Source organism: Pollicipes pollicipes, unplaced genomic scaffold (genome assembly GCF_011947565.3).
Source record: "Pollicipes pollicipes isolate AB1234 unplaced genomic scaffold, Ppol_2.1 Scaffold_6686;HRSCAF=7923_pilon_pilon_pilon, whole genome shotgun sequence".
Lineage (NCBI taxonomy): Eukaryota > Metazoa > Arthropoda > Thecostraca > Pollicipedomorpha > Pollicipedidae > Pollicipes > Pollicipes pollicipes.
Genome location: NW_023596921.1, coordinates 41865059 through 41892328, shown reverse-complemented (window position 1 = coordinate 41892328; position 27270 = coordinate 41865059). Strand labels below are relative to the sequence as shown.

At 50.1% G+C, this 27270-nt stretch overlaps 2 protein-coding genes across 2 annotated transcripts in view; one reads left to right on the top strand and one right to left on the bottom strand.

Annotated features, from left to right (window-relative positions):
• LOC119108356 (metabotropic glutamate receptor) overlaps positions 1 to 21690 on the top strand; it is a 31396-nt gene extending 9706 nt beyond the window's left edge. The window contains exons 3-7 of the mRNA XM_037231931.1: positions 8864 to 9345; positions 13443 to 13549; positions 14295 to 14378; positions 14990 to 15069; positions 21642 to 21690. Of these exons, the coding sequence (XP_037087826.1) occupies positions 8864 to 9345; positions 13443 to 13549; positions 14295 to 14378; positions 14990 to 15069; positions 21642 to 21690 (802 nt within the window). The remainder of the gene's footprint in view (positions 1 to 8863; positions 9346 to 13442; positions 13550 to 14294; positions 14379 to 14989; positions 15070 to 21641) is intronic.
• Positions 21691 to 22458: 768 nt separating this feature from the next.
• LOC119108354 (metabotropic glutamate receptor) overlaps positions 22459 to 27270 on the bottom strand; it is a 29118-nt gene continuing 24306 nt past the window's right edge. The window contains exon 6 of the mRNA XM_037231930.1: positions 22459 to 22495. Coding sequence (XP_037087825.1) covers positions 22459 to 22495 — 37 coding nt within the window. The remainder of the gene's footprint in view (positions 22496 to 27270) is intronic.

Here is a 27270-nt window from a genome sequence, read left to right as displayed (position 1 = left end):
TTTACAATGACCGAAAGTATGATCAGTGACTGATTTTACTACGTCCCACGGAATATCACTGGATGGGCTCATTAACGATACCTACCTATCACAGCAAAATGAGTATTAATCCTCAGTGAATCCAACAATAGAGATTAAGAAAGGAAAATTTGCCTTGATAGCAGGGAGAAGCAGCAATGTGTCTGGCTCCCAAGGTTGCTATCCTGGAAACCGGCTCCTGGTTCTTGTTTCCAGAACCGGGACGAGCCCAGGACTAGTCTGGACTTAAGCAGAAGGAACCAGCAAGAACCAGGGTCCAGTCTCAAATAAAGCTTGAAGATCTAGCAAGGACCAGGATCCAGCCTAACAATGAGTTCAAAGATTCAAGGAGAACCAGAATTCAGCCCCATGACTGGCCGAAAGATCCAGCCAGAACTAGGATTTAGCTTGGTGCTAGGCCACGAAAACCAACAAGAACCCAAATACAGTCCGGAATTGTGTCGCAGGATCGAGCCTCGGTCGCACGGTCGCAGTTTCGGCCAGAGGATCATTCGGTCACGCCGCTCGTGAAAAGCTGTCCCCCTCCCCACATACGCAAGGCATCGAATAGACAGCATTTAGCTGTCGTTCTCGCGTGCTTCGCTGCCCGCAGATGCGACGCGATTGATGTCGGTACAGCACCGCTCCAACCACTGCACATTAGCTCGCATCTCAAGTATTCACAGCGTGCTGATCAGTTTTCTAAGCTCTCATTGCCTTGTCCAGTTGTCAGTCCCCTTCTGCGTGTGGGGACGCGATGGTCGTAGTAGCTCGAACCTTGCGGCGTGCTTCCAATAGCTTAGCCTCTTGCGCAACTTATTTCTCTCATACATACAAGAAGTTTCCCCCTGACAATCGCCAAAAACATGTTCCTGCTCGCACGCGCTGTGAACAATACCGGGATCGGATGGGCTTGAATATGTGTCATGGACCGTCACAAAGGTTGAATCGGTCGGAATTGCAAATTTCACGGCAATCGTGCAGCCATCTGTACCGCGCATCTGGCTAAAGAAATACAGACACAGACAGGGAGACGTATGTTCGCACTCAGCAGACATGTGTCTGACTCCCAAGATTTCTTCCGGAACCGGTTTCTTGTTCCTGGCTCCGAAACCAGAAAGAACCCAAGACCTAGTTCGGAATTAGGTCGAGGGAACCAGCATGAACCAAGATTCAGCCTCACCAAACCAAAAGATGCAGAAAGAATCGGGATTTTCTGGAATTTCTGGTTCCTGGCTCCGGAACCAGAAAGAACCCAAGACCTAGTTCGGAATTAGGTCGAGGGAATCAGCATGAACCAGGATCCAGCCTCATCAAACCAAAAGATGCAGAAAGAATCGGGATTTTCTAGAATTTCTGGTTCCTGGCTCCGGAACCAGAAAGAACCCAAGACCTAGTTCGGAATTAGGTCGAGGGAACCAGCATGAACCAGGATCCAGCCTCATCAAACCAAAAGATGCAGCGAGAATCGGGATCAAGCCTCATATTTAGTCGAAAGGTCCAGCGAGAAGCAAGGCTAAGCCGGACAATAAGCCAAAAGATCTAGCAAAAACCAATATCCAGTCTATTATCAAGCCAAGAAAACCGGGAAAAACCAAGATCCAACCATGTACCATGTTTAAAGATCCAGGCAAAAATCAAGATCCAGCCTAGCAGCATGCCGATATGACGCTGGAAGCGGCGGCATCACATGATGGCCATTGACAGAGAACGTACAAAAATAGTAGTCGTACCTGAAAATTAGGGGTATTCCATTGTAGCACGTGCAGTACAAACAACTATAAGCTTTCACTTTTCTGTTTACAAAATAAAATGCTCATAGGCTGCAGGTACGTGATGGTGCGATCACCTCCTCATCCGGCTTTGAAATCTGGGCACGAAAGGCCATTAATGTGCTCAACCAGTAAAGATGCAATCTCACCGAGCGGTCTTTTGGAGTCCTAGAATCATCACAAATGTAGTCCTACCGATGAAGTATCTTCCTCATGGTAAAAGGTTGGAATATGGACCCTTAGCGAAAACTTGTGCAAAGAGTACACCCGTTATTGCAAGAAGATTGTTAGGATAGAGGGGAATGTGCCCCTTTTTGAAGATAGAGGGTGAAGTGTCTCCCGTCCCCCAGTGGTGCCGTCCCTCGAGAGGGTTTAGGTCATTAGAAGTCTGCCTAACCCGAACATGTCCGTTGCTGTTTTATATGACATTCATGGCACTTCAGCTAGCAAGAATGTTTACTCACAATCAACTGCAAGTCATAGCCGGTCACACCACTTTAATATGTATTTCGCCCCAGCAAAGTCATCGGTCATGCTTCTCGTTGTTCCGGTCGAAGATGAGCCGCGACATGGTATTGGAACACAGTGGCCTACATCAAACACTGGACGTGGCAGACATTGTTACAGCCAACCGAGGGTTTGGGCTACAAAAACATCTTCAGGCACGAAGAATCAGCATGGCTACACTCACTGCCTTCCATGGTGAATTCCAGTCCACTAGGAAGGAAAGGGGCTCAAGTTTCAAAGGTCGTGTCCAATCGATGCCTAAGATAAATCACCAAGTCCTAGAATGCCACCTCAACGGCTCGGAAAACAGCTGTAGAAATGCCCATAAGGTCAATTCCACCCCAGCACGAAAATGACGTCAGCAAAAGTGGGTTTATTTACCATAAACCTCTCACGTAGAGCTGACGTACCACGCCAGATAACAGAGCTCTTTCCAATCTAACAAGTCAATATCTAACTAAATATCCCAAATATATCCAACCTCACAACCGCTCGCGCTCCCCGACGCCGCTCTCCTGGCCACGGCCAGCCGGCGAACGCCGAGTGTCCACGAATCGCGCGACTCCCAGTAGAAGCATTAAGATCGAATATCCCACCACAAACACTTGCAGCGCCACCTCGCCGCTGCGCAAACAGTGAGCACTCGCGCTGTTGTCGCTGCAAACGGCGCGCGGCCGCGTTTCGCACGGCCCTGTTGGATTAGTCGCCTCGGTGCAGCGGCGACCGTTCGCCCCGCAGTCCCATGAGGACCGGCAAACTCTGACCCAGGCCTGCCCCGAAGGCTTCCGCACGGTTATTAGCATGCGGTAAGACACTGGACGGTAAATCCGGAGCGTGCTCTTGAGAGAATCGTTCGTGTCTGGAAAGGCCCGCCCTCGTGTCGGGCGCAGCAAACTGATCATGGCAGGCTCGCATTTCATGGCGGCCAGGTCGCTACCTCTTCGGCGCCGGCACCGCTGAATTAATGGCGGCCGGCTGCTTAATTCGATTTTGGGCGCGCCACGAGCGGATGTCACCGCTGTGCCGGGATGTGGGCTCAGATGCGTTCCCCAGGTGGAGTGGCGCCACGTGAATCATGCTGGCGCGTCCCCGCTGCCCTCTGCTGGCCTGGATGTTGGATTTGTATAACCCTCGGGGGACAAGATACCTGTCCTGAATATGTAGGTCAGCCAGGGGAGGCTGACACCGACATTTCTAGACCGGTTTTCTCACCACGGGTGCACACTTTGTTAAGAAGAAACTGGTTCCTCCTCGTTCACGCACCTCTGAGTTCGTGCGGAGTTCGCTCTTGCTCGGTACACCTCGTCGTGACAGGACGATTAGCGCGGTGACCTGATCTGACCTGGTGGTGACCTGACCTGACTGACCTGATCTGACCTGGTGGGATGGGAGACCCTGGCTGCCGCTGATGGGACCATGTGGCCGACCTTGGACACAGGACGGGGATTACCCACGTGACCCCTGGCTTAAAGCGGGGCTGGCCCACCGAACTCCTGACCTCTGACCTGGCCTACTCCAGCTGATGAACACCAGGGAGAACACCTGTTACTGACCTTAAGCATGGCATACTCAAACTAAACATCACGGGAACACTGGTCCTTGACCTCTAGTATGACCTACTCCAACACAACAGCGGAGGAAACACTGGTCTCTGACCTCTCGGAAGGTCTACCCCAACTGAAAACCAGGAGAACACCGGCCCGTGACCTCTAGCATGTTAAACCGCGACACACGTGCCCGACCCACTCGGCAGGGCAGACTTCTACACCTCCCTAGACCGACAAGCGAGGCGGGCGGGAGACGTTTTGGGTACCACGCACAAGCAGTGTGTAACGCACTGCCAGCCTGTATGACGTAACTAACACAGCGGCGTTTCGTACGCGCGGTGAGGACGCACGTATTCGATCACTAATGCCATTGGTAGCCGGTGAATGGGTGTGTATGTGTTACGCGTTTCTTTTTCACCTGCATGTTATTATCTCATGTACTTTCGACACGGAGCTGTCATAGCTACCCTCCACTGAAGGTGGCCCTATGGGCGTAGTACATACTTACATACTTGCATGGCCTACTCCAGCTGAACACCAGAACACCGGTGAGAGCGCGTGTGTTCAGGCTGCTGCGCGGCTGATCTAGGTGGATGAGCAGAGGGGCCCACTTGTTGCAGGTCTACCTGTTGAAGAACATTGAATCAAGCCAACAGTTGCTTCACTTACTGCTATCGTACTCCATTGGTAGCCGGTGAATGGGTGTGTATGTGTTACGCGTTTCTTTTTCACCTGCATGTTATTATCTCATGTACTTTCGACACGGAGCTGTCATAGCTACCCTCCACTGAAGGTGGCCCTATGGGCGTAGTACATACTTACATACTTGCATGGCCTACTCCAGCTGAACACCAGAACACCGGTGAGAGCGCGTGTGTTCAGGCTGCTGCGCGGCTGATCTAGGTGGATGAGCAGAGGGGCCCACTTGTTGCAGGTCTACCTGTTGAAGAACATTGAATCAAGCCAACAGTTGCTTCACTTACTGCTATCGTACTCATTGAAGGAAGCAGAAGCATCGGAAACAACTCGTGCCTGAGAGGGTTGGCCAACGCCAGTCCGACCAATGAACAAAGAAGAATCAATACACTATTTGATAATTATACGACCACCTTATGCAGCTAACAGTTCCACTTGGAATGACGTTATGTTTTTTGCTAGTACGGGCATCAGTTGTACGTTGTGGAGTTGACATGTAAGCACGCGATAAACATCTGCAGCGCTGCGTCCGAGCACGCTAACCCCGATCCCCTCAACACATCGGATTCAACTCTGTCACCTTCCCGGGACTCAATTACGCTCTATAGATCAGAATTCCGGTGTTGACAAGATGAAATGGCCTGTTTACGGCACCGTGATTGGCTGGACCGGCTCATACAGGCCACGGGTCTCCCCGGGGATCCCAGCACGAGGTATTGCGGAAGGCTTTTAGAGGGATAATCGAGCGCTAAAGCATTCGCCACGCTCCAGACGAGCGGGCATTTGCGATAATCTAAAAGCAAAAGGAACGCTGCTGCTGGCGTTCAGAAGTTGCGAAAGGAGCTCATTTCAAGTGGCTGATGAAGTAGCTACGCGTTCCAGTGTAATGAATTACCCTCTCCCTGCCTAGTTCGTGCGTCGATTTGAATACAGCGACCGATACCCGCAATGTCGCGATGCCTCGCGATTACAAAGTCGCATGCGGACTCCGAGCACCCGCAAATGCAAGCAATGCGCCGACGACGTCACACAACGGTGTGCGCGGAAATTGAATACCTCCGCGGAACAGCGCCTCAGACGACAAAATAAATCGCCACGACGGCAGGCACTGGCGCATTCCGGCGGTCGAAGGTCAAACGGCGCCCCAGGGCACCGGTCAGAGCCGCGGAGCCGACGGTGGTCAGGGCCGGCCGTCCGAGCCGATTGAGCCGGGTAATCGGACCAGATTGGCGGCGCACGGCTCATCGGGGATCGCTTTCGGCTGCCGCCGCTCCCCGTGACGCCAGCGGTGACGTCAGACGCTGCCGCCGGCGGTCGGCTGACGGGCCAATGAGCGCCGCTGATCTGCCGTGGGCCGCGCACTGAGGCGAATGGCGCTGCCTACCTGGGCGGCGCAATGTTCCTCGCTCGTGCTGGCTTCCGCTTGCTCCGGTGGCCTGTTCGTGTGTACCTGGCTGGGGAAGAAATAGTTTTGATGCCGAGACGCTCAGAGCTCAGCGCACGGGGGAAATTGGCAAGGAATATCCGCAGCACATATCATCCTGCTATGCCCATCTTCCTGTATAGCACTTGCTCTCCGGGCGATGTGGTGCGGCAACGGAGAGCGAACGAGTTTAAAAAATGTCTGCCACGACTTGGTCACGGCCACATGTCTCGCAAGCCGAAGCGGGGCGCGGCCAGGAATTGCCTGCCAACCGACCCGCAGTACGTCGGTGCATGACGGCACAGTCTACCGTGCCTGTGACGTTTGGGGAGGGGCGCTGCCCCCGAACCCTACCCCACTGCACCTGGGCGTGCAATAATTCGTAACATAAATGGAATAGATACACCATGACTTTGATACGCTCTTTGGTAGGGGTATCGCGGTGCATTGTTGGTGTTAAAGTTGGCATTCATCCTGGGTGTTACAACCGACACCCCTTCGCCATTAAAGGAAGTGTTCCACATCTGCATCGGGTTTTGATCTGAAATCGCCATCTTGAAGATCTTCGGTGGAGTTCATAGTCCTGCTCTCCTTAAGACATAAATCCTTTTAGTTTCTGGGTCATACGTTCGCGAAGGTGCGTAGGCTTCTTCGGAGAGGTTATTTCAATGTCACCCAGACATCCATGACGCCATCATGACGTCATTAAATCCTACCACTCCATTAGCCATGCGGCGGTCAAGGCCACTAAAAATACAATCGCGGAATTGCTCATATCTGGCGTTGGTGAACAGGACCGCAATATATAACGGCCGTCAATTGTCTATCAATCAATGTCGCACAAGGTACGATGGCGTGATCAAATAATGACGTATTGAGCTGCATATTTACTAAACAGCAAAATTGTGTTGTCTATAGTAGCTACTTCCCCTCAAAATTATAACAATAGTCCTAAGTGAGCTTATGCCATCATTTCTGATGCTTGCCTCAATATCTTCAAATGCAGTTAGGGAAGGAAACTGCACGATGTCCAAAACTGTGGATGAACTGTGAACTGTGAACCAAAACTGTGGTCCAAACTGTGGATGGTCCAAACGTGGATGGTCCAAAGCGTGGATGGTCCAAAGCGTGGATGGTCCAAAGCGTGGATGGTCCAAAGCGTGGATGGTCCAAAGCGTGGATGGTCAAAGCGTGGATGGTCCAAAGCGTGGATGGTCCAAAGCGTGGATGGTCCAAAGCGTGGATGGTCCAAAGCGTGGATGGTCCAAAGCGTGGATGGTCCAAAGCGTGGATGGTCCAAAGCGTGGATGGTCCAAAGCGTGGATGGTCCAAAGCGTGGATGGTCCAAAGCGTGGATGGTCCAAAGCGTGGATGGTCCAAAGCGTGGATGGTCCAAAGCGTGGATTCCAAAGCGTGGATGGTCCAAAGCGTGGATGGTCCAAAGCGTGGATTCCAAAGCGTGGATGGTCCAAAGCGTGGATGGTCCAAAGCGTGGATGGTCAAAGCGTGGATGGTCCAAAGCGTGGATGGTCCAAAGCGTGGATGGTCCAAAGCGTGGATAGTCCAAAGCGTGGATGGTCCAAAGCGTGGATGGTCCAAAGCGTGGATGGATGCACCGTGGATGCATCCTAACGATGTCTCAAATGAACATTAAGTACACGCTTTTACAGCCGCATTGACAAAAAATACATTTGCATATATATATATATATATATATATATATATATATATATATATATATATATATATATATATATATATATATATATATATATGTGTGTGTGTTGTGTGTGTGTGTGTGTGTGTGTGTGTGTGTGTGTGTGGTATGTGTGTGTGTAATGAATGCGCAAATCTCATTTTGCATCAAAATTACATTCTCCTGTTCAACGCTGCGATCCTCGCTGTGATAACTTTGGTGTGGCAATGCATCAAACATCACTGTTAATTGGCATAGCGGTACAGTTTTATTACTTGCCCCTGATGTCGAATAAAAAAAAATTATTTCAGTTGTTCATTGCGTGCGAGAGATAGCATTTTCCAACTCATGCATTTAACTACATGGTTTTTATCTGCTCAAATTATGGTGGTCAAAGAAACGATCAAAATGGAGAAGCCCCATATACAACGAATAGCAAATTAACCACCAAAAGCGACGCATCCAAAATGCAAAGGACAAATGAGAAATTCCTCCACCCGGCTGCGATGCGATGTGACTTGAGGGATGGCTCTAGCTTAGCTAATGCTTCTAATGATCTTCAGCTTAATTAGCTGGCATTATGCATATTCAAACTATTGAGTTATTCAAATTAAATTATACTTAAACAAATCATACTGTTAGTTATACTTAATTATACTGTTCATTAAATTATACTTAAAAAAACTTTGCCCCGCCCCTTCATTATACTCTGCTATCTCATTGCCCACAGTTACATAGGTAATCTGCATCTTTATTTATTGGTGCATCCCTAACTTTTAGTTTCTGTCGCACTGGCATCCTGCAACACATAACGTCAAAGGTGGATACAAAGCAGACAAAGCCCCTCTGCAGGTTACAGCCAGAGTGATATGATGAGATCACTGGTGTCGGAGCCATCCGGAGGGCAGAAACGTCCCAAAGTGTGGATGGTCCAAAGCGTGGATGGTCCAAAGCGTGGGTGGTCCAAAGCGCGGATGGTCCAAAGCGTGGATAGTCCAAAGCGTGGATGGTCTAAAGCGTGGATGGTCCAAAGCGTGGATGGCCCAAAGCGTGGATGGTCCAAAGCGTGGATGGTCCAAAGCGTGGATGGTCCAAAGCGTGGATGGTCCAAAACCGTCTTTGTGAAGTCAGTGTACTCCAAGCATGAGCATAGGGCTGATACTTAGTTCCAGTGTATGAAACCAATCGATGCTTCTGCTTCCAGAGGCCTGCTGGCGGCAGCGAAACGTCTACAGCTGGGACAGTCGTTCTACTGGATCGCCAGCGACGGCTGGGGCAAGCAGGAGAGCCTGGTGCAGGGCGTGGAGGAGGTAGCCGAAGGCGCCATCACCGTCGAGCTCACGTCCAAGCACATTCCGGCCTTCGATGCCTACATGGCTTCGCTCACGCCCGACAACAACGCCAGGAACCCCTGGTTCAGGGAGTACTGGGAGGCGTTCTTCGACTGTCCACTGGAGCCGGCAGCTTCGAACATTACGTGCGACCCCGACTTGCGACTGCTGCCAGAGAACGGCTTTGTGCAGGAGTCCAAGGTGCAGTTCGTCATCGATGCCGTGTATGCGTTCGCGTACGCCCTGCAGACGCTGCAGCTGGAGGTGTGCGGAAACGCCTATTACGTATGCCCAGGCATGAGGAAGTACGACGGGGGTGCCTTCTACAAGAGGTACCTGCTCAGCGTCTCCTTCAAGGTGAGTCACCCGACGTGCAAGATCATTCGTTTGATGCAGTTTCCATGTAAAATTGAAGGAAGGAGCGCAGCGTTACACGCGTTTTACTGCTGCGTTCATGGTGTGGCGCTGTTGAAGAGCGGTTGTGTTGTGTTGGAGAGCGGACGATAATCTTCGGCGCGTATTTCCTGGCGTTCCCTCCAACGCCATCACCTGACCCACGTCACTGTCACGTGACTTCGAAATCTCGGTAGGCTGCTCGGAGAGTTCCGCTTACGTTGTTGGGTTAAAACTGCTACATATTTTGTCTTTTCATGAAATCTTAAAGCATGAACATCTTGTGAGCATGTGTCTGAACTGCATTGTTGTTCTTACCATTCATAAGGCATGGCACTAAAGAGCAATCAAGGTGTTGTTTGGGAAGTGATAAGTCAGCGCCTTTCTTCAATAATGATATCAAATAAGATTGAGACCTGGGATTGTGAGACTTGCCTCCCTAAGATGCTTCCTATTTCCATTTAGTGAGCCATCAGTGGCATTTTACGAGACTAAGAAATTAGTGACACCCAAGAGACTAATGCTGGATATTGTGTTATTTGTCACGGCTTGGCTGATCCATACTCGATCTGTTGAGCCCTGGAGGTTTATTTGTTGAAAGTTGTAGCGTGGTGTACAGAGTCATTCCAAGATATCACATATAACAAATAGGTCACCAACGATGATTATCTTTTACTAAAAATGTTCGCCTTAGAAAATCTCATCGCTATGAGGACAAACGTCCAGCTCATCTCCAAGTCGGTCTTCTCGTTCATTGGCAAATAAGGCCGCGGTGAGCTTACGATTATGCTATCATCATTGCTGGCATGCATCACCAAAGTTTAATATTTAACTTAAATAGTTCGGCCAGGAAATACAAGAACAAAAAGAAAAGGATAATAAAGATGGAAGTTTCTGTTTCGATCTGCTTTTGACAGAAGATCTGTGGTGCAGTTATGGTCCTATTTTCTTATGAAATGCAATCGTGATTTACAGTGAGGTTATAATCGTATTGCACACTTCGGAGCAATTGCAGGAACAACACGCATCAAGTGGCTTGAGAAATAGGCTTGATTTTCCCGACTCCCACCTGCTCAATGGCGTGAAATTAATATGAATGACTTTGTCAGCTGACCCAGACTTGGTCATTAAACTACGAGGATTAGTCTGGAACTTTAAAATTACTGTTTGCACTCCTCTGCATTTGTCAAACGCACGGGAAGCCTCACTGGATTAGTAGGAAATCCCATTTTAGAGAAAAAACCGTCAAGAGCTTGACACGAACACCGACAACATCTCGCGACCTTCCACTGCGCACTGCACAGGGGTACAGCGAGTGTATGCTTTCTAAACATTTTGCATTTCTTTGCGTTAGGCATAGGTCAGGTCAGGTAGAAGGCCAGGTTAGGCGTAGATCAGGAACTGAGGCGACCAAATGTTTCGGCTGTGAGCGCGCTGGACATTCGTTAAATCCTGAGGCCTGAGCATGAATTGGTGTGTTGTCAGAGGCGCTATGGAGAAGACTGGCATGCGAGTTTGCAAGAACGATGCTCGGTTACATCCCGCGTGGCCGTTCTTTTCGTCATAAGTTGGCAGACTATCAACATTCGCACGTAATGCAAACAATACCAACGAATCATTGCCTGCACCATTAAAGCAACCACTCGCTATGGCGGCGTACTTCTTAGTGTTGAAACCATGGTTTCTCATTATCGACCGGGTGTTCTAAAAAAACATCGGAACATTAAAGGAACCCATAGGCCATGAACGTAGGCCATGTACACCTGAGCGGGGGACGTGGCCGGCTTTGGTCGGAGCTGTGCTCCGCGGAATTTGCCTGGTGGAAGACCAATGTCGCCCAGCGTGTTCGTAAATCCCGACATTCATCTCGCGCCGCTCGGTGATTGTGGTCGTCTCACTGCCGAGACGGCTGCTGTCCGTGACCTTTCCCGCCCGCAGCGGCGCGGGGATTCTGACCTGGCGCCGGAGCGCCCCCTCCCCCATGGGAGCTGTTATTGCCCGCTGCGGCGGCGGACATCTGGCCTCGGCGCCGCTCCCCGAGGGGCCTCGCTCGAGGCCGGTCGGCGGCTGGCCCACGCTGTGCCGCTGACCCGTGGCGATGGTGCGGTGACCTAGTCTGAGTGGTAACCGGCGGCCGTCCGAGGATGGCTCAGCGGCAGAGGCGAGTGGCGCCCGGATATCGGCGGTAGGTGGTCCGCAGCAGCCTGTCTGGTCTGCGGCCGGCAGACTCCGCTCGTTGCCGGTCTTTGCTTAGCATTGGCACGCCATGTCTAACCGGACGCTGTGCAGTTTGTTTTTGCTTTTGCTCAGGGTTGTCCCACCTAAAGAGTACTTCATCATCTGTCTGTCTGGGTCCGTCCTCTTCCACGGCATGGGTTCATTTTGATCGGATACCGCGATGGCGGTGCCCCATCATTACCCCATCATTCTGACATGCTTAGTCTGGCAGGCCACATACATAGTCTCTACCTCAGCGATGTATTTGCGGTCTGTCGGTGTGCAACGTCAGCGATTGGCATGCCAGCTGCGAGGAGGAATTTGTAAATCATAAAATGATGAAAATGTGTTACAATTGCCATTTTTATCTATGTTTGAACATATTGAAGCAATCATGAGACATGACGAAAAAAGCTCACTTTTCACTTTTGGTATAATGAAAAGGGAAAAAGGCTGCTCTAGGTAACAAAACGGCCCTGTTTAAGAAATATGCTTCTTAAAGCGTCATTGTTTGATTGCGTCATCGTACTTTACACAACATTAATTAAAAACCAGTTGATGGCCGTTATATCTTGAAATGGCCCTCACGAACGCCACATATGAACGACTTGACCACTATATTTTTCTCGGTCTTGAGCGCCACATGGCTTATGGAATGACAGGATTTGAATGACGTGATTATGACGTCATGAGTGCCAAGGTGACCTTGAAATTATCTCCCCATTGTTTGGGGCACGTAGCTCCAAAACTAGAGGATCTTGTCTTAAGGACAGGGCTGTGAACTGACCTTTCCTTAAGACCAAAAGATCTTTAAGATTGTTTTTCAGCTTAAAACGCCCTACAAACACTCCCTTTAAACACGGATCTCAATGATCATCAGCGGCAGATGATAATGAAACGAACGCTTGCAATATGCTGCCGTTGTCCATATTGGATGTTCTGACAGAATGAGCTGACAGCAATTGGGCACAGATGACAACAATGACAGTGAGTTATTTGGATATTGCCAGTTGTCTGGGCACGTCAGTGATCCGCTATATTTGCGGCTGATGACGACGTTGAGCGTTTATTTTAGAAACAACATCATTGGAATAAATGGAAGAACTGATCCCACATCAAATATCAGGAGGGCTGAGTTTTGAAATGCATCTTCAATTACGCGGAACAAATTCTGTAGAGTTAGGTTATGCGTCACATCCATTTGAACCGGTGTGTAAACGTATATGTAAGATTCATTCAATCTATTGACCACATATGACACTGATATATCATTACGTTACCCAATTTTACACCGATCCTAGTCGAAGAAAGCCGCGTGCCGTGGTGTCGCAGATGGTATCCACTCCTCGAGCTCTCATTGGTAGGTTTGGTATCCTGCCTCAAGGCCACGTCACCACGAACCAACCCGTGCTAGTATTTGGGTACGCGATATCGAAAGTCAATGTTGTCCCACGGAAAGCGAGCACTGTATCGGCCATGATTTCCACTATGCTGGCGCATATCAAAATGCTCTTGTAACTGTTCGATGCCGAAATAGGTGTATACGAACACAGCAGCCGCAGCATCCACGTATCGTTGTAGCGCGAGGTTTGAACGGTCTGCCGACTGCGAAGCTTGCTACTAAATTCCTGTGATCTGCCTCATATTTTGTCACTTGCTTCCCTCCTCTGCGACCTGCGTCCCTCTCATGTGGCCTGAGTTCCACCTCTGTGACCTGCGTTACTCCTTCTCTACCTGTGTCCCTTCTCTGCGACCTGCGTCTTTCCTCCGCGACCTGTGGCGCTCCCCTGAGACCTGCGTGGCCTTTCGTGATCTTCCGTTACCTCGGCGTGCCTGGTTGCCCAGATCTGGCCGGCAGCAAGGTCATGTTTGACGAGAGGGGCGACGGCCTGGCTCGGTACACCATCTTCAACTACCAGCGATCGGCGGACGGAGCGCATCGTTACAAGGCGAGTATGCAGGCGTCGGTTTGATGTGTGATGTATGTTAACACTGGCCGGTACTGGTCAAGATGTTTCTGACGGGAAATTTGCTTCTGGCGGGTTCGGGTCCTTGGCGATAATCCCTGCAGGCTGCGACGAGTTGTTGGATTACACGTTGTTGACTGCAGCTAGATAACTTTACGTGTTGGGTGAACCCATTAGTGCCAATGTAGAATGAGGCGAATCTGGGTGCGATTAGGTGTGAGACTTAAACGAAATTCCCGGGCGGATGCACTGCTTGGAAGTTACTTAGTCAAAAGTAGCTCCACTCACACTTGATTTGACATCATCAGTGGAAACAGCAAGTTTGCCGTAAACTTTAATGAACCTCGTTGATAAGTCCGGGACAAAAATCATGAGAAGTCCGAATAACCGGGTTGCAAGTGATTACAGTTGATTGAGAATGCGTAGCGGGTGGGTGGGGGCGCAGCCACAGCGTAGCAGACGGTTGAGGAAAGGATATATAACCCTTCTGCAATGTTTTGGCTCAAATATGGAACCCATGGAGGGCCAGTCTGTCGTGCGACACATTCATCATGACATTTTTAGCCCGTAGCGTTCCCATAGTGACCCAAGACGTGGAGACATTTCAGTTGTTCTAGGCGTGCTACATTGAAATCCTACGTCCTGGGGTTGAACACCTGGCTGGTTGGGTGAGGGACAAAACCACTGAGCTGCTTTGGTAAGCCCGACAACTACTCTCCTGCTGCAGGTGATCGGCCGCTGGGAGGGTGAGCTCTTCATGAGCCCGGGGGACGTCCAGTGGAACCCGGGCAGCGAGCCCACCGCGCCGGCGGCCGGAGCGCGGGGGAAGCCCGCCGCCCCAGCCTCGCCGACCGAGCCGGAGCGGCTCGACAGAGGCGCCCGCCTGCCGCTCTCGGTCTGCGCACTGCCCTGTCAGGTCGGAGAGGTCAAACGCATGCAGCAGGTGAGAGCGACGGGACAAGGGGTCAGGAGGCTGTCTGGACGATCACGCCATTCGACGACTGTCCAACATGCGTTGTCATTGTCACCAAACCGTTGGCCATTGACCACTGTCATTTAACAGCTGTCTCTAGACGCTTATGTTCAGTTCATTTTTCCCACTGCCGAGCGTTATAGGAGAAAGCGATAGTTGTTGACAGCAAAAATAACAAAGCTGGTATTGTCCCATTTCAGCGCACACCAATGACCGACACCCATTACCTGGTGCATATCCCAACCCAACACATTAAAACAATCGCGACGATAGAACGGGCCGAACAGCTCAGCAGCCCGATGGGGGGGGGGAGGGGGAGAGGGGAGGGAGGGAAGATAAGCAGCACAAAAAATCACAGAATCCATGCACGGAGCACTAGTTGTAGAGCAACAGGCGGCAGTGGGTGAACAGTGTCAGGTGGGCTCTGCCGGCCGCTGCCTTGTCATCAGACCGAACACGCTTGGACGGACATGGACGAGCACGTACACGTGGATTTCGGCCTCAGGCGGCACCGGTCAGCCGGCAGCAGGTCAGCTGATCACCGGACGCTGATTGGTCGTCTAGTCACAGCTGAAGGATGCAAGCCCGACCAGGTGTTCGAGGGGGGGGGGGAGGCACACGCGACCCGCGCCTCTGCCGCCTTTCCAAGTTGCACGGACGAGACGCCGGATCGTGGGAAAAGCTCAATAATTAGGTTGCATGTCATTGGTCGGCCATACTCGGCTTATTTGTATATGGTATTGTATTGTATGGGCCCCATAGTCGCCACTTCGGACCTTAAGGTGCACTGTTGGTCAGGGAACTAGAAACCCCACCTAATGTTGCAACAGCCGTATTGCCTTTTGGATGCATACTAAAAAACGGACCCAGTGGATACAGACATTGACCTGCGACCACTGGGAGGGGAGGAAAGAAGTGCGGGTGGGGGAGGGGGTGTAAAACAACGCAAAGACAAAGGACGTCCCAGTTTTTATTGGGGCATCAGCTTCTAATTCACTATACATGGACCAACTGAATTTTTGTTAGCTGCCAAGTGATTTCTTTCTGACAGCATCCTGACGGACATATTTCGACCCTAAATAGGGTTGCGAAAATAATACACGAAAGGTAGATTTCCAGAGCGGTCCGCTTTTAGAGGTTGTGATTCGCAGCATCACTGTTGCTTTATTGTTATTTTGACGTGATACCGACATTGGTCAGACCGAACAGTTTTCTCCCGGTCCGGTCCTCCGTTCATAGAAATCCTTCGGCGCGGAGCGTGAATTGATTGGCAACAAACGCGGCCCTACAAGCCTACAAATGTCGGGAAAATTATAACAGGTTAAAAAAGAAAGTTAGAGGTTTAATAGAACAAGTTGTGTTCTACTTTGCGGTATTTGTTGATCACTGAATCTTTTCGGATGCAATTTTTCCGTCCAACATTGGGAAAAACGTGGAAGTGTAGAGTAATAGAAAGAAATTATTATTGATTGATTGTCATAGAGAAATGATTATTAATTTGTTGATGACTTTTATGGCAAAATACTCCATTTTTCAAGACGTGGCCAGTTGCAGGACACTTAACCTATGGGTTACGTGCTGTCATGCCATGTGTTTGGAATGAGCCATGATTTTGGCTGGCGCTTCCATCAAAGTATATGACAAATCGTTGACTGCTGCTTCGCAAATCTCGGGAGGACTGTGGTGCAGGGCCAGATCCAGCCGGCAGGACAAACCTAAAAGACACTGAGAGCATAGGTTTTTCCGCTTTAAATCCTGTTTTCGTGAATTCGTAGTCTCATTCAGAGCTTAGATCCTTCCCACATAAAGTGCTGGATCAGCCATTGGCCGGAGAATGGCTGTTGGCTGCGTGGGTACGCTGTTGGGACCCAGAGCTAGACTGCGTGAAAGAGGGGCGAAATGATTATAGCAAGGTATCTGGTCACCTTTAAGTGGTTGTCAGATATGCCTGCAGTGCCGGACCTCAATTTGTGTTCGCTACCTGTTTGTAGCAAATAGGACCGTAACCCTAAAACATAGCCAGGATAATCAACCGTGGTCGACCCATCATGGTTCACAATACGTACTGTGACTCGGAAAGCAGAAAGTGCCCATAAAATGAGCTCACATGGACTTGACGTGAACCAAGTATCACCCTGACTCGACGCCTCATCTATGCTAACAACATGGCGTGTATGTGAAGTGAATGAGATGGCCACGCGCGCAGCGCCAGTGGCAAAGCAAGATGTCCGTTTTATAGGCTCTACGCCACCCCGACCTCGTTAAAGGATTCTCAGGCTTAGCAAGATACTGAACAGGATCTTGAGCATAATCGGCTGCGAATGGAATGTTTTGTTGGCGTGCATAGCCAGGTCATCGATTGACGTTTACATGTGCTTGATCTGACGATGAGATCACAAGTTCATGGCGAAGGCAAGTGTGGATCAGGCAGGTGCTGTTGACAAAGTGCTCTCAATGGTACCAGTGTGATCACGCCTTGGGAGCATGCCAAAAAATGTAAGGTGGATAAACAAGATGTGGCTATAACAGCAACACTACTAGTTTAATATTTCCAGCAGTACTGCCCGTGCAATCTGGATAGCTTTGCTTTGTTGCATTGCTGGCATTCTGAGAGCCGTGAAGACTATTCGAGAATCAGCCAGGAAGGTATTTCACCGCTGATGCCCGTCGGGCTTTGATGCCAAACTTCCACACCACCCATTGTGAATATTCCCGGAAATCTCTCCGGAATGATGCTCTCTACCTCTAATGGGTCGGCCTCCTGTTTATGTCAAGCCTAGCTTTTGACAGGCAATCTGTTTTAGACAGGGCGAAATTGACAGCACGCTATCACACCCCATCGTCAAAGGGTAATGAATGCCCACAATGAAGCTGAGGTGGTCGCCCGCCTGCAAGTACTTAGCTGCACGTCACCAAGCCTCTTTAGAACAGATCGCGCACACATATCCTGCCTTCCTCAGGAGGGACTTTTGAGATGCTCTTCTAGAAGCTCTGCAGCCTCACGCCTTTTTCAGGCGATAAGCTCCGTGATTATCCCTGAGTTTAAAAGGGCTGGCTGCCTTAGTTGGTAAGTGCCCGTACTCTACCCTCGATTTCCGCGAAAAGTGTTGCTATTTCTCGGATACCATTCGACGGTTGGCTATGTTCAGGGATACCGAATCAGCAGCTAGCGTTTGGAGTTTCGTAGATGGGAAAAAATTTACTTTATGTCGTAATAAATTTAGTACTTTCATATGACTTGATATACCATAATGTTTGCGTAGAATATGACAGTTCACACAGTTGAATGTGACAGCGTCTTGGTATATGTTATACGAATTTATTATTTGCCGGTTCCGCACTTTTTCCCTGCAGACAAGATTGGGGACGGCTGGTCATACTGGCCAACAGGAGGATGGAGAGCTGCCCGCTTTCTCCAGTGCGGCTCCAGTGTGGTGCAGCTAGGTCTTAACACACTTCATGGATTGAATTTTCAGCATCCGGTTCAATCCAATCAGGCTAGTCCAGGTCCCATTCGCCCACCAGTCCGCTTTTCCCAGATTTGTTTCAGTCCAATGCGGTTTGGTCCGCCTTATCAGAAAACATCATGAAATGAATTCGTGCTAATCTGCTTCGACATGCAAAATTTTCAAAATTTTGAGAGCAAATTCAAGATTCAATGTTTTTAAATGTGGAACACTCTCTTTAAGATGATGAGAGAAACCAACCATCAGACATGATGAAATAAGTTCACTTATGACTGTTGGTATATTTTTGGGTGGAAAAGGCTGCTCTAGACAACACAATTTCTCTGTTTAATAAACATGCTCCCCAATACGCCATTGTTTGATTATGTCATCGTACCTTATCCAACATTGATTGAGAGCCAACGGATGTCCGTTGTATCTTGAAATCGTGCTCACGAACGCCAGATATAGGCACATTGACAATTATATTTTTCCCATCCTTGCTCGCCGTATTGCATTTGAAATGGCATATCTGAATGCCGTTATTATGACGTTATGAATGCTAATGCGACTTTGCAATACTTTCTCAGAAATACTCTCCTCATTTTCGCGGGTCTGTAGCTCAGAAACTAGACGCGTTCAGGTCTTAAGAAGGGCAGAGCTGTGAACTGCGCCGAAATGCCTTCAAGAATGTTGTTTCAGTTTAAAGCCCCATACAAATATGGAACACGTCCTTTAACTTCAATGAAGTTGTTGATTTTCATTGGAGAAATATGCGCAATAATTTGTCGCAACCAGTGTGGGCTAAGATACTCACAGCTAGTTATCGGCCAGGAATGCAGGTTGTCCTTAAGATTAGAACAACTCTGAGCTCATAAAGACTATCATATTATTAATCACATCACACAAAAATTCGGCAAATAGTTCACAAGCAAAGCGTCGGTTTTGATGATGGCTAATGAGTTATTCCTGTGTGTTCGCACCGATTTAGATCATTTTCACGCTCATGTTTTGCAGCTGATCTCGCTAACATCATAAAGCTTGTCACTGTTAGCTGAAAAGCATACCCGTGATAACGGATACATGATTGAGAAAGGGTTTTCCATCCGCCCGCCGCCTTTTCGCCCGCCGCCGCGATCGGGACCGACATCGATCGTGAAACTGGGAGTGGTAGACTGTGCCGCCCACTAACCTTGTTCGGCGGGTCTGTATAATTCACCCGAGCACAAATCGACGCGTGAACGACGCGTGAAGACACCGGGATCCTGATGGCGGCACTCCGCTTGGTGAGGGTCATGTCCGGCGCACTCTGCATTCTGCAACCGTCATAATGTATATATGTATATATACATATATATATATATATATATATATATATATATATATATATATATGCATATATATATATATATATATAAATATGGTATTTATATATTATATTATATATGTGTAAAGATTCAATAAAACTAGCAACAGGTATGCTGACTTTTAGACGACTGTGAAACGAGCAGTGACAAAGCTCGATGATCCAGGGAAGAGGCCTTCGTTAGGCTGTTTCCTTTGCCGACGATTTAATGCGCAATTGTTTCCAGAATCGGTGCTCTGCGCCCATTCCGAGTGACGTTGACTGAGAGGTGCCAGAAGGCTGCATGTATGCCAGGCTCTATTCTCTGCAGATTTGGCCCATGGAGCTAGTTACCGAGAAGAGGACGTTTCGTTGGAGGCATCTATCTGTGACAAATGCCAACGTTGATGTTTGTGGCCATTAACACTTCCACTGAGCCAGTGAAAGTTTTTGCAATATATATTTATGCGCACGTTCCTTGAAGCTGTTTATCGAATTCACATCAGCTTGTCATTATGTATTTTTGAAGCAAGGGCGTCGCCAGTATATGTTTCTGGATCATACTAGACACGGGAATAAGTTGATGTATAACTGCGTAGCTAATGATGCAGGAATCCCTTCCCAGACGTTGGCCTGACAGCGTGGAACGCATGTGTACTTGCAGTGAGATGAGAGCTTCTAGACTTTAGCGGAAAAATAATGCTGTACATACTATTATCGCCTTGTGAGCTCTGAGTGTTTTGCTGATAGGCATTTTTCACATGACGCAGGTTTTGCTATGTTTCGTGAAATTAACACTTGAGTTTGATAAGCATTGTCTCCCCTATTTTCAAGTCAGGCAACGTTTCACATCCCCGTGAGATCGAATCCAGAATAAATGATGCAGATTTACGGGGCGTTTTGTTTGTGAAAGACTGTTAGTCAACAGCCTCGTCGCCCAGACAAAGCTGCCTTGTCGAGCACGCTACCGGGAGCGTTGCTGGGACGTGCACGCTCCAGACGCATGTCCCAACAAGTGGGAGCCTGTTTCCTGTCACTGCTAAATCACACCTCAGTTTTTATGGTCAGCAATGATGAGCTTTTTACCTTGTGCTGAGTCATACTGTTCAAATTACAAAGGAACGTTCCATAATTTGTAAGCCATCTGTTATAGTTTTGGGCTGACTACCATCGGTGTAAACCCTACTCCTAGGAAAACTAGTGAAGCTGGTGGCGCAAATCTGACAACTTAGTCACGGGCTAACTACTGATGGCGTGATGCGATTAAAAGCGACCAGACAGTGCGACTAGTCCCAACATCTCAGAAACAAAGGTGAAGAGATGGAACCGATCTCAAGATAGTAAGTAGGCGCGTAATAATAGTACGCGCAATCCACCAGCCATGTCTCCAGCCTTGTTTTGCTCCCTGGTCCTGCGACATTCATTTGGCCAATATGAAAGGAAATGCTACACATTTGACGATGCCGATGAGAGCACCAGATATGATGAAATAAGCTTACTTACCTTTTCGTGTACTTTTAGTGGAAAAGACCGTTCTAGACAACACAATTTCTCTGTTCAGTAAACATGCTCCACAATACGCCATTGTTTGATTACGTTGTCGTATCTTGATTGACAGCCGATTGACAGCCGTTAGATCTGAAAATTCTGCTCATGAACGCCAGATGCGAATGACTCGACAATTATATTTTATCGGCCTCGATTGCCGCATAGCTAATGGAATAGCAGGATTTGAGGTTACCGTGAAAAGTCTCCTCTCAAAACATCTTCGCGGCACATCTTCGCGGGAGCTTACCTCAAAAACTAAATGGGTTTGGGCGGTGCTCTGAACAGCATCAAATGATCTTCGAGGCCGCCATTTCAGTTCAAAACCTCACACAGATGTGAACAACTCCCTTTAACGCCACAGCATCAGGGTCAAGAATGATCTCTGAAAGGCGACCAGGTCTCTGGTTGTTCGTGGAAGAGAAACCGCGTCCCACATTGATTCTCTGCGGGCTGTTCTTGGCGTTGCTACCCGCTACTGCCGTTTCTGGAGGACTAATCACGATTGCTGGGAACCGGTGGGAGGGGGGGGGGGGGAGAAGAACATGTGGCATGCTTGCACTTCCGCTGCTCTTGAAGCATCACAGAAGCAGCGGCAATAACCGCGGGGAGCACCCAATGTGCCACGCGCACACGAATGCGCCCCATAAGCAATCAAGCTCGTAGGTATGTGTAATCTCGCAATTTGTGATATCATTGAACCGTGGCAGCTTGGATTCTCGTATTTGGGACCTGAACCCAGCGTGAAACACGTGGGTTTTTCAGTCGGCAGCAGTCCATTGCGGAGGAGGCCGGCGCCGTTTCAGAACACTAGCGGCCGCGTTAGTATTCCTTGTAGCTGCGCCGCCGCTTCGTCCTCAGGTGGGCTGAGCTTTGCAGTAGTGCCCTGAACAGCGGCCTATTTGCAAGGAACGCTAACCTGGAGAGAAGAAACTAACCTGGAGAGAGAGAAAGCCGGGGCTGAAGCAGGCCGACCCTCCTTTTCTTCATATAAAGAAGATAATTTGTTTCTGAAAGCGTCACAGGCCTGCGTAAGCATGCAACTTCACGGCTTGCGGCTCGCATTAAACTGTCTGCCGCACGATTTAGCGCTGCGGTACTGCATACATGAATATATTTGTGCCTTTACTAAAGGCCCGACACGTACATCCACCGCAAGCCCACTTCAGTGAACATATTGCTGAGCCCACACGCTATTCAAGGCTTGAGATCGATGCGTGCCGGTAAGTCACTGCTGGAATGCCACGTCTCTGCACCTCATTCCCAGCCTTTCAAAGACCGACACAACTCGCCGCAGACGTCGACAACTGCAGCACGCTATTACCAACGCCACGCGAGGACACTGCACCAGCCGCAGCCCCGTCGGCGGCCGCGCTGCCGATGCGGTGCTTCGCGAGCGAGCCGTTGCTCGACTCGCGTGCCGCCGGAGCACCTGCGGGTTATGGTCATCGCGTTACCGTAACGTGGCTGCATTATTACCGTAACGTGGTAACGTGGAGTTACCGTAACGTGGCTGGGCCTGGTAACGGGCTGGTCGCGAATCGCCGGCGGCGCATAACTCATCCAGCCGGCATTGATCGGGTTAGCGCGGCGTGCGGAGTGACATACCGCCGCAGGCGCTGGCGGCACGAGCACATTATGTGCGCACTGAGACGCGCCGTACGAGAACAGTATCATTGAGGGGTTATTATGATTGCGTTAGTTCTGTTGCACCAGCGGCATAGAGCTAGCTGGAGACGGATTGCTGTTTTGTTTTACTAGTTATTGCAACATTTGTAGGGGGAACATAACTTTTTGACAATATTTCCTCGTCGTTTTTATTTCTTGTTCTTAAGGGCCTGTTAGAGTAAATATAATCTCAAAATATATGTTCACATAGCCCGGCTATTTTGCACAACTGTTTATTTTAAGCCCAGAGGTGTGAATAATAACGCGCCCGGGTGGCCTTTTGGATACCATTCGCTCGAGTGGGAGTGGGGATCAATTTGACCGCCTGAGATCTCGAGAATTAAGAAAGCTAGAGACACCGAATTTACAAGATGTGTTCACCTGTAGGTGAACTCACCTAGATCAAAGTTTGAGATTCCTAGGCCATGACCTTCAGGTTAAATATGGTCAAACAAGGTCAATCATCAGGCTAGTCTCTCAAGTGACCCCAGAACGCAGATATCTGTTTCTAAGCAAAGGTCACAAGCTCATTCAAGGTCAGTGACCTTTTTTGACCTCTTGAAGGTCATGGTGACCAAAATCATACAAGGGTGATCTGAGTTTTGCATTTGAATAAGCGACAAAGATTATGCTAGGCAATATGTTTCTAAAAACAAAATGATGACCTGGGTCACTTTATGTCAATGACCTATTCTGACCTCTAAGAAGTCCACAGAAGATGTATAATGCGGCTCCTACTATCAATAAACTCAAAATGAGTACCACAATCTATCCCATACAGCAAGCCGTAAAGCAATAAAACAGGTTGCCTTTGACCTTGGTCCGACCTTTATACCTGATCTTAGGTCGACTTAATTTGCTCATTTAACATTTTTACTGCCTAAGAAAGCATCTCACAGATGTATGGCTTTGTCTAGCACTCTGTTGTTGCATCAGATTAAAGGATCCCTAGAAATTAATTGCGCTGAAACCATGACCTGACTTTGACCTGCCATAGGTCAGCGATCTTATAAGGTACACCTAATTTCTTATGTCAGACGATCCGCTATTAAATTACCTACCACTATACAAAATTTGGCGCGGCGTAGCCGCGCCGTTCGGAGCCCATTTTGAAAAAAACCTTCGGCGAAGTCAATTGGCCCCGCCTGAGCGCGTATTAAACTAAATCTGAAGGGGGTGGCGAGCTCAGTGTGTCAACATGGTCAACCTACCCAGCCCCTTATTCGCGGTATCCCAAAATTCACTCATTTTGCATTCAGGGCTGGGGCCTGGCACGTGATGGTGTGAGTATCGTATAGCAGACAACTTGGAGGGGTGCAGCCCTAAAGTAATTAAGCGCGGTGTGCAGTGGAGGACCCTGGCTGCATTTACAACACCAAAAAAGACCTTGGCATTAATGGGTAGTGTACTTCCCTTGACCCCCAAATCAACCTCATTCCACAGCCTGATCCTCAACTTCCACGGACGACTTTGACTTCCAACCAGCTTATTTGGAGTAGCGGACGGTGGTGTAGTGTTTAGAGTGCCAGCCCGCGTTGAGCGGGCTGGCACTTGAGCCCCTCGCTGCATACGGCCTTGTCTAGTGTAAGGCGGCAGGAGCAGCCGCAGCCCCTTGCTGTACACGGCACTGTCCAGTGTGAGGCGCCAGGAGCAGTCGCGGCCCCTCGCTGTACACGGCCCTGTCCGACGTGAGGCGCCAGGAGCGGTCGCGGCCCCTCGCTGTACACGGCCCTGTCCGGCGTGAGGCGCCAGGAGCAATCGCGGCCCCTCGCTGTACACGGCCCTGTCCGGTGTGAGGCGCCAGGAGCGGTCGCGGCCCCTCGCTGTACACGGCCCTGTCCAGTGTGAGGGGGGCAGGAGCGGTCGCGGCCCCTCGCTGTACACAGCCCTGTCCAGTGTGAGCGGTCGCGGCCACCCGCTGTATACGGCCCTGTCCAGTGTGAGGGGGCAGGCGCCAGGAGCGGTCGCGGCCCCTCGCTGTATGCGGCCCTGTCCAGCGTGAGGCGGCAGGAGCGGCCGCGGCCGGCGAGTGCGGCGCGGCCTGTCTCATTAGATGCCTTCCTTCCTGCTCGAGAGGTGACGTGGGCTAACGACCACCGCGATCAGCACACCGGCGCGCAATAACGACGACAGCGTGTCGCTTGCGCGGCTCTCGCGGCAGCCCGGTACGTGATCACACACACGCGGGTGGGCCACACGTGGGCCATGGCATGCAATGTTATTGCATGCCCGTGTATTGCAGAGGTAGCAAGCGTTAGAAGTGGTGCGTGACGTCATCGTGTCTCTCAAACCCACGCAAACGGTAGACGGGTGCGCAATTATGTCAGAGCGGAATGTGTGGAATGAATCCTAAACGTTGCGACATTGATGCAAGTCGGAAAGTAGTTCGTGACACGCGACACTTGCTAGCAGTCCTAACAGCACTCATGCAGGCGCGCGACGCTCGGCAAAGTGGGAGGGGTGGATGTGCCCACGGAGATAATCACTAAAACAACCCTAGTAGAGGAGACAGATCAGGCCTCCCTGCGGAAGGGCTGCGCAAAATCTTGGTATTCTGAATTTCATGTGAGCTTTAGCAATTCTTTTGAGACGAGTCAGAGGGAGCAGACAGGACAACGGAGTGTGCTTATCTCAACATCACGCTGCAGCGCTCAAGCACGGAGTGTGCGTGCCAAAATCATGCTGAAAATATGAACGTGATCATGTCACTTCTTTCCGTGACATTTTTTTTGCGTTACGCATGAAAACAGCACTAGATGAATCGTGTCTTCCTGCTTCCATCGTTTAACGGTCATTCCACATTAAGAGAATGAGAAGCTACTAAGCATCACACTTTCCATTACATTCTGCGGCTGGTCCCATTCATATTCGTCCATACATATGCACGCCTATCTTGAAACAAAAGACGGCAAAGCCGGTGCCTGTCGGTCCTTGTTTGCCTAATGTGTTCGTGTCTGCCACGCGGCCACATCGACCAGAGGTACTCTGTGCCGGTCAGAGCCGACGGCCGTGAGCGTCAGCCGCCTCATAAATGAAATGTCAGCTTCGTGGCTGTCGAATGCCGCGCCCTGGGACGTGACGATATGCACACTCGGTCTCGAGAAATGACCGCCATTGTCTGTGCTGCGCGACGTGAGAAGGGCAGGCGGCTGTCCTGCCGCCGCCAGCCGCTGCGGCTGTTTGATGTGGCGTGCTCGATACGCTGTCGGAGCTGACGTACGGAGCGCATATTTCCGCAACAGCTGCCTCCACGAGCGCACAGGCCAGGGCGCCAGTGCCCCGGCGAGCCAGTGACAGCCAGTCACAGTACGAAATATGGGCCGCTGCGCTGAATGGATGCAGGCAGGTGTCGCGAGGCAGCTGGACCAAAGGCCTTGCGGCCGGGTTTATGAGGCTCGCAACACAGCGGTTTGTGGGGCGCCACGTCTGTACGTCACGGTCAACGTAACGAGCCGGACAGTCGCAAGTGACACCGCCTTGGGCGAACGGGCTGGGGATTGGACGGCCGGCCGGGGCTCCCACGCGTTGTGGGTTTGGCGCGCGTCACCTTGCGCCGCGACAAACGCGAGACCTGAGAGGTGGCAACGCTAACGACCATAGCGTCATAATTCGCCGGGGGATGACTGAATGCGGCTTTTTAGCCCGATCCTCGAACACTTTTGTTACTGTGATGCGGGGGTTTAGCAGCAGATTAAATGAGAGCTAATCGCGGGGCGATGCAAAGCGGTGAGCTGCGACGGCATGTGACGCGTTAAGATGGCAGCCACGCACAGAACGGGGCAACGCTCGGTTAAGCTCGCGGGTCAGGATCACGGAGTGAATCAGCGCAGCCGGGCCACGAAGGAACTAGAGCCACTATTGTAACTGCATGCATTTAACCCGCGATGGCGTCCGTCTGTGTGCCTTCCCCGCAATAACCAGCGGGAAGACAGAAAGACGTTAGTATTTTCAGCACGGATAATTAATCACTCTCGTTGTTAGACGCTGTGCGCAAGGCTGCCTTCCAGCGCACATGCGCCATGTGTACGTGTTCACACCTGTTTCCTCCTAAAATCGGCTAGTTTTCTTCCCGATGATCTCGCAGAAATTTGAAACCGATCTCGAATCGATTCTCGATTAATGTGCTTCTTTCATTGCACACCAGCCCCGTGGCCCTACACAGTCAATGCGCTTATCAATAGTGGACATGAGTGGTATAGCGTATGCCAATATCCTAGAGACATAGCTTCCATTTGTCATACGCTGTGGTGATACCTCTTTAGTGACGGAATCGATTCCTTCCCATTATGCATCCCTTTGTTGAAAGACAACTCTTTGTCCCCGCGCTATGGATGTACATACAACCCACGGACACACTACTCTCTCTCTCACACTCTCTCTCTCTCTCACTCTCCTCTCTCTCTCTCTCTCTCTCTCTCCTCTCTCTCTCTCTCTCTCCTCTCTCTCTCCTCTCTCTCTCTCTCTCTCCTCCTCTCTCTCTCTCTCCTCTCTCTCTCCTCTCTCTCTCTTCTCCCTCTCCTCTCTCCTCTCTCTCTCTCTCTCCTCCTCATCCTCTCCTCTTCTCTCTCTCTCTCCTTCCTCTCTCTCTCTCTCCTCTCTTCTCCTCTCTCTCTCTCTCTCTCTCATCTTCTCTCTCTCTTCCCTCTCACTCCCCCCACATCTCTCTCCTCCTCTCTCGCTCGTCCTCCTCTCACTCTCTCTCTCTCTCTCTCCATCTCTCTCATCC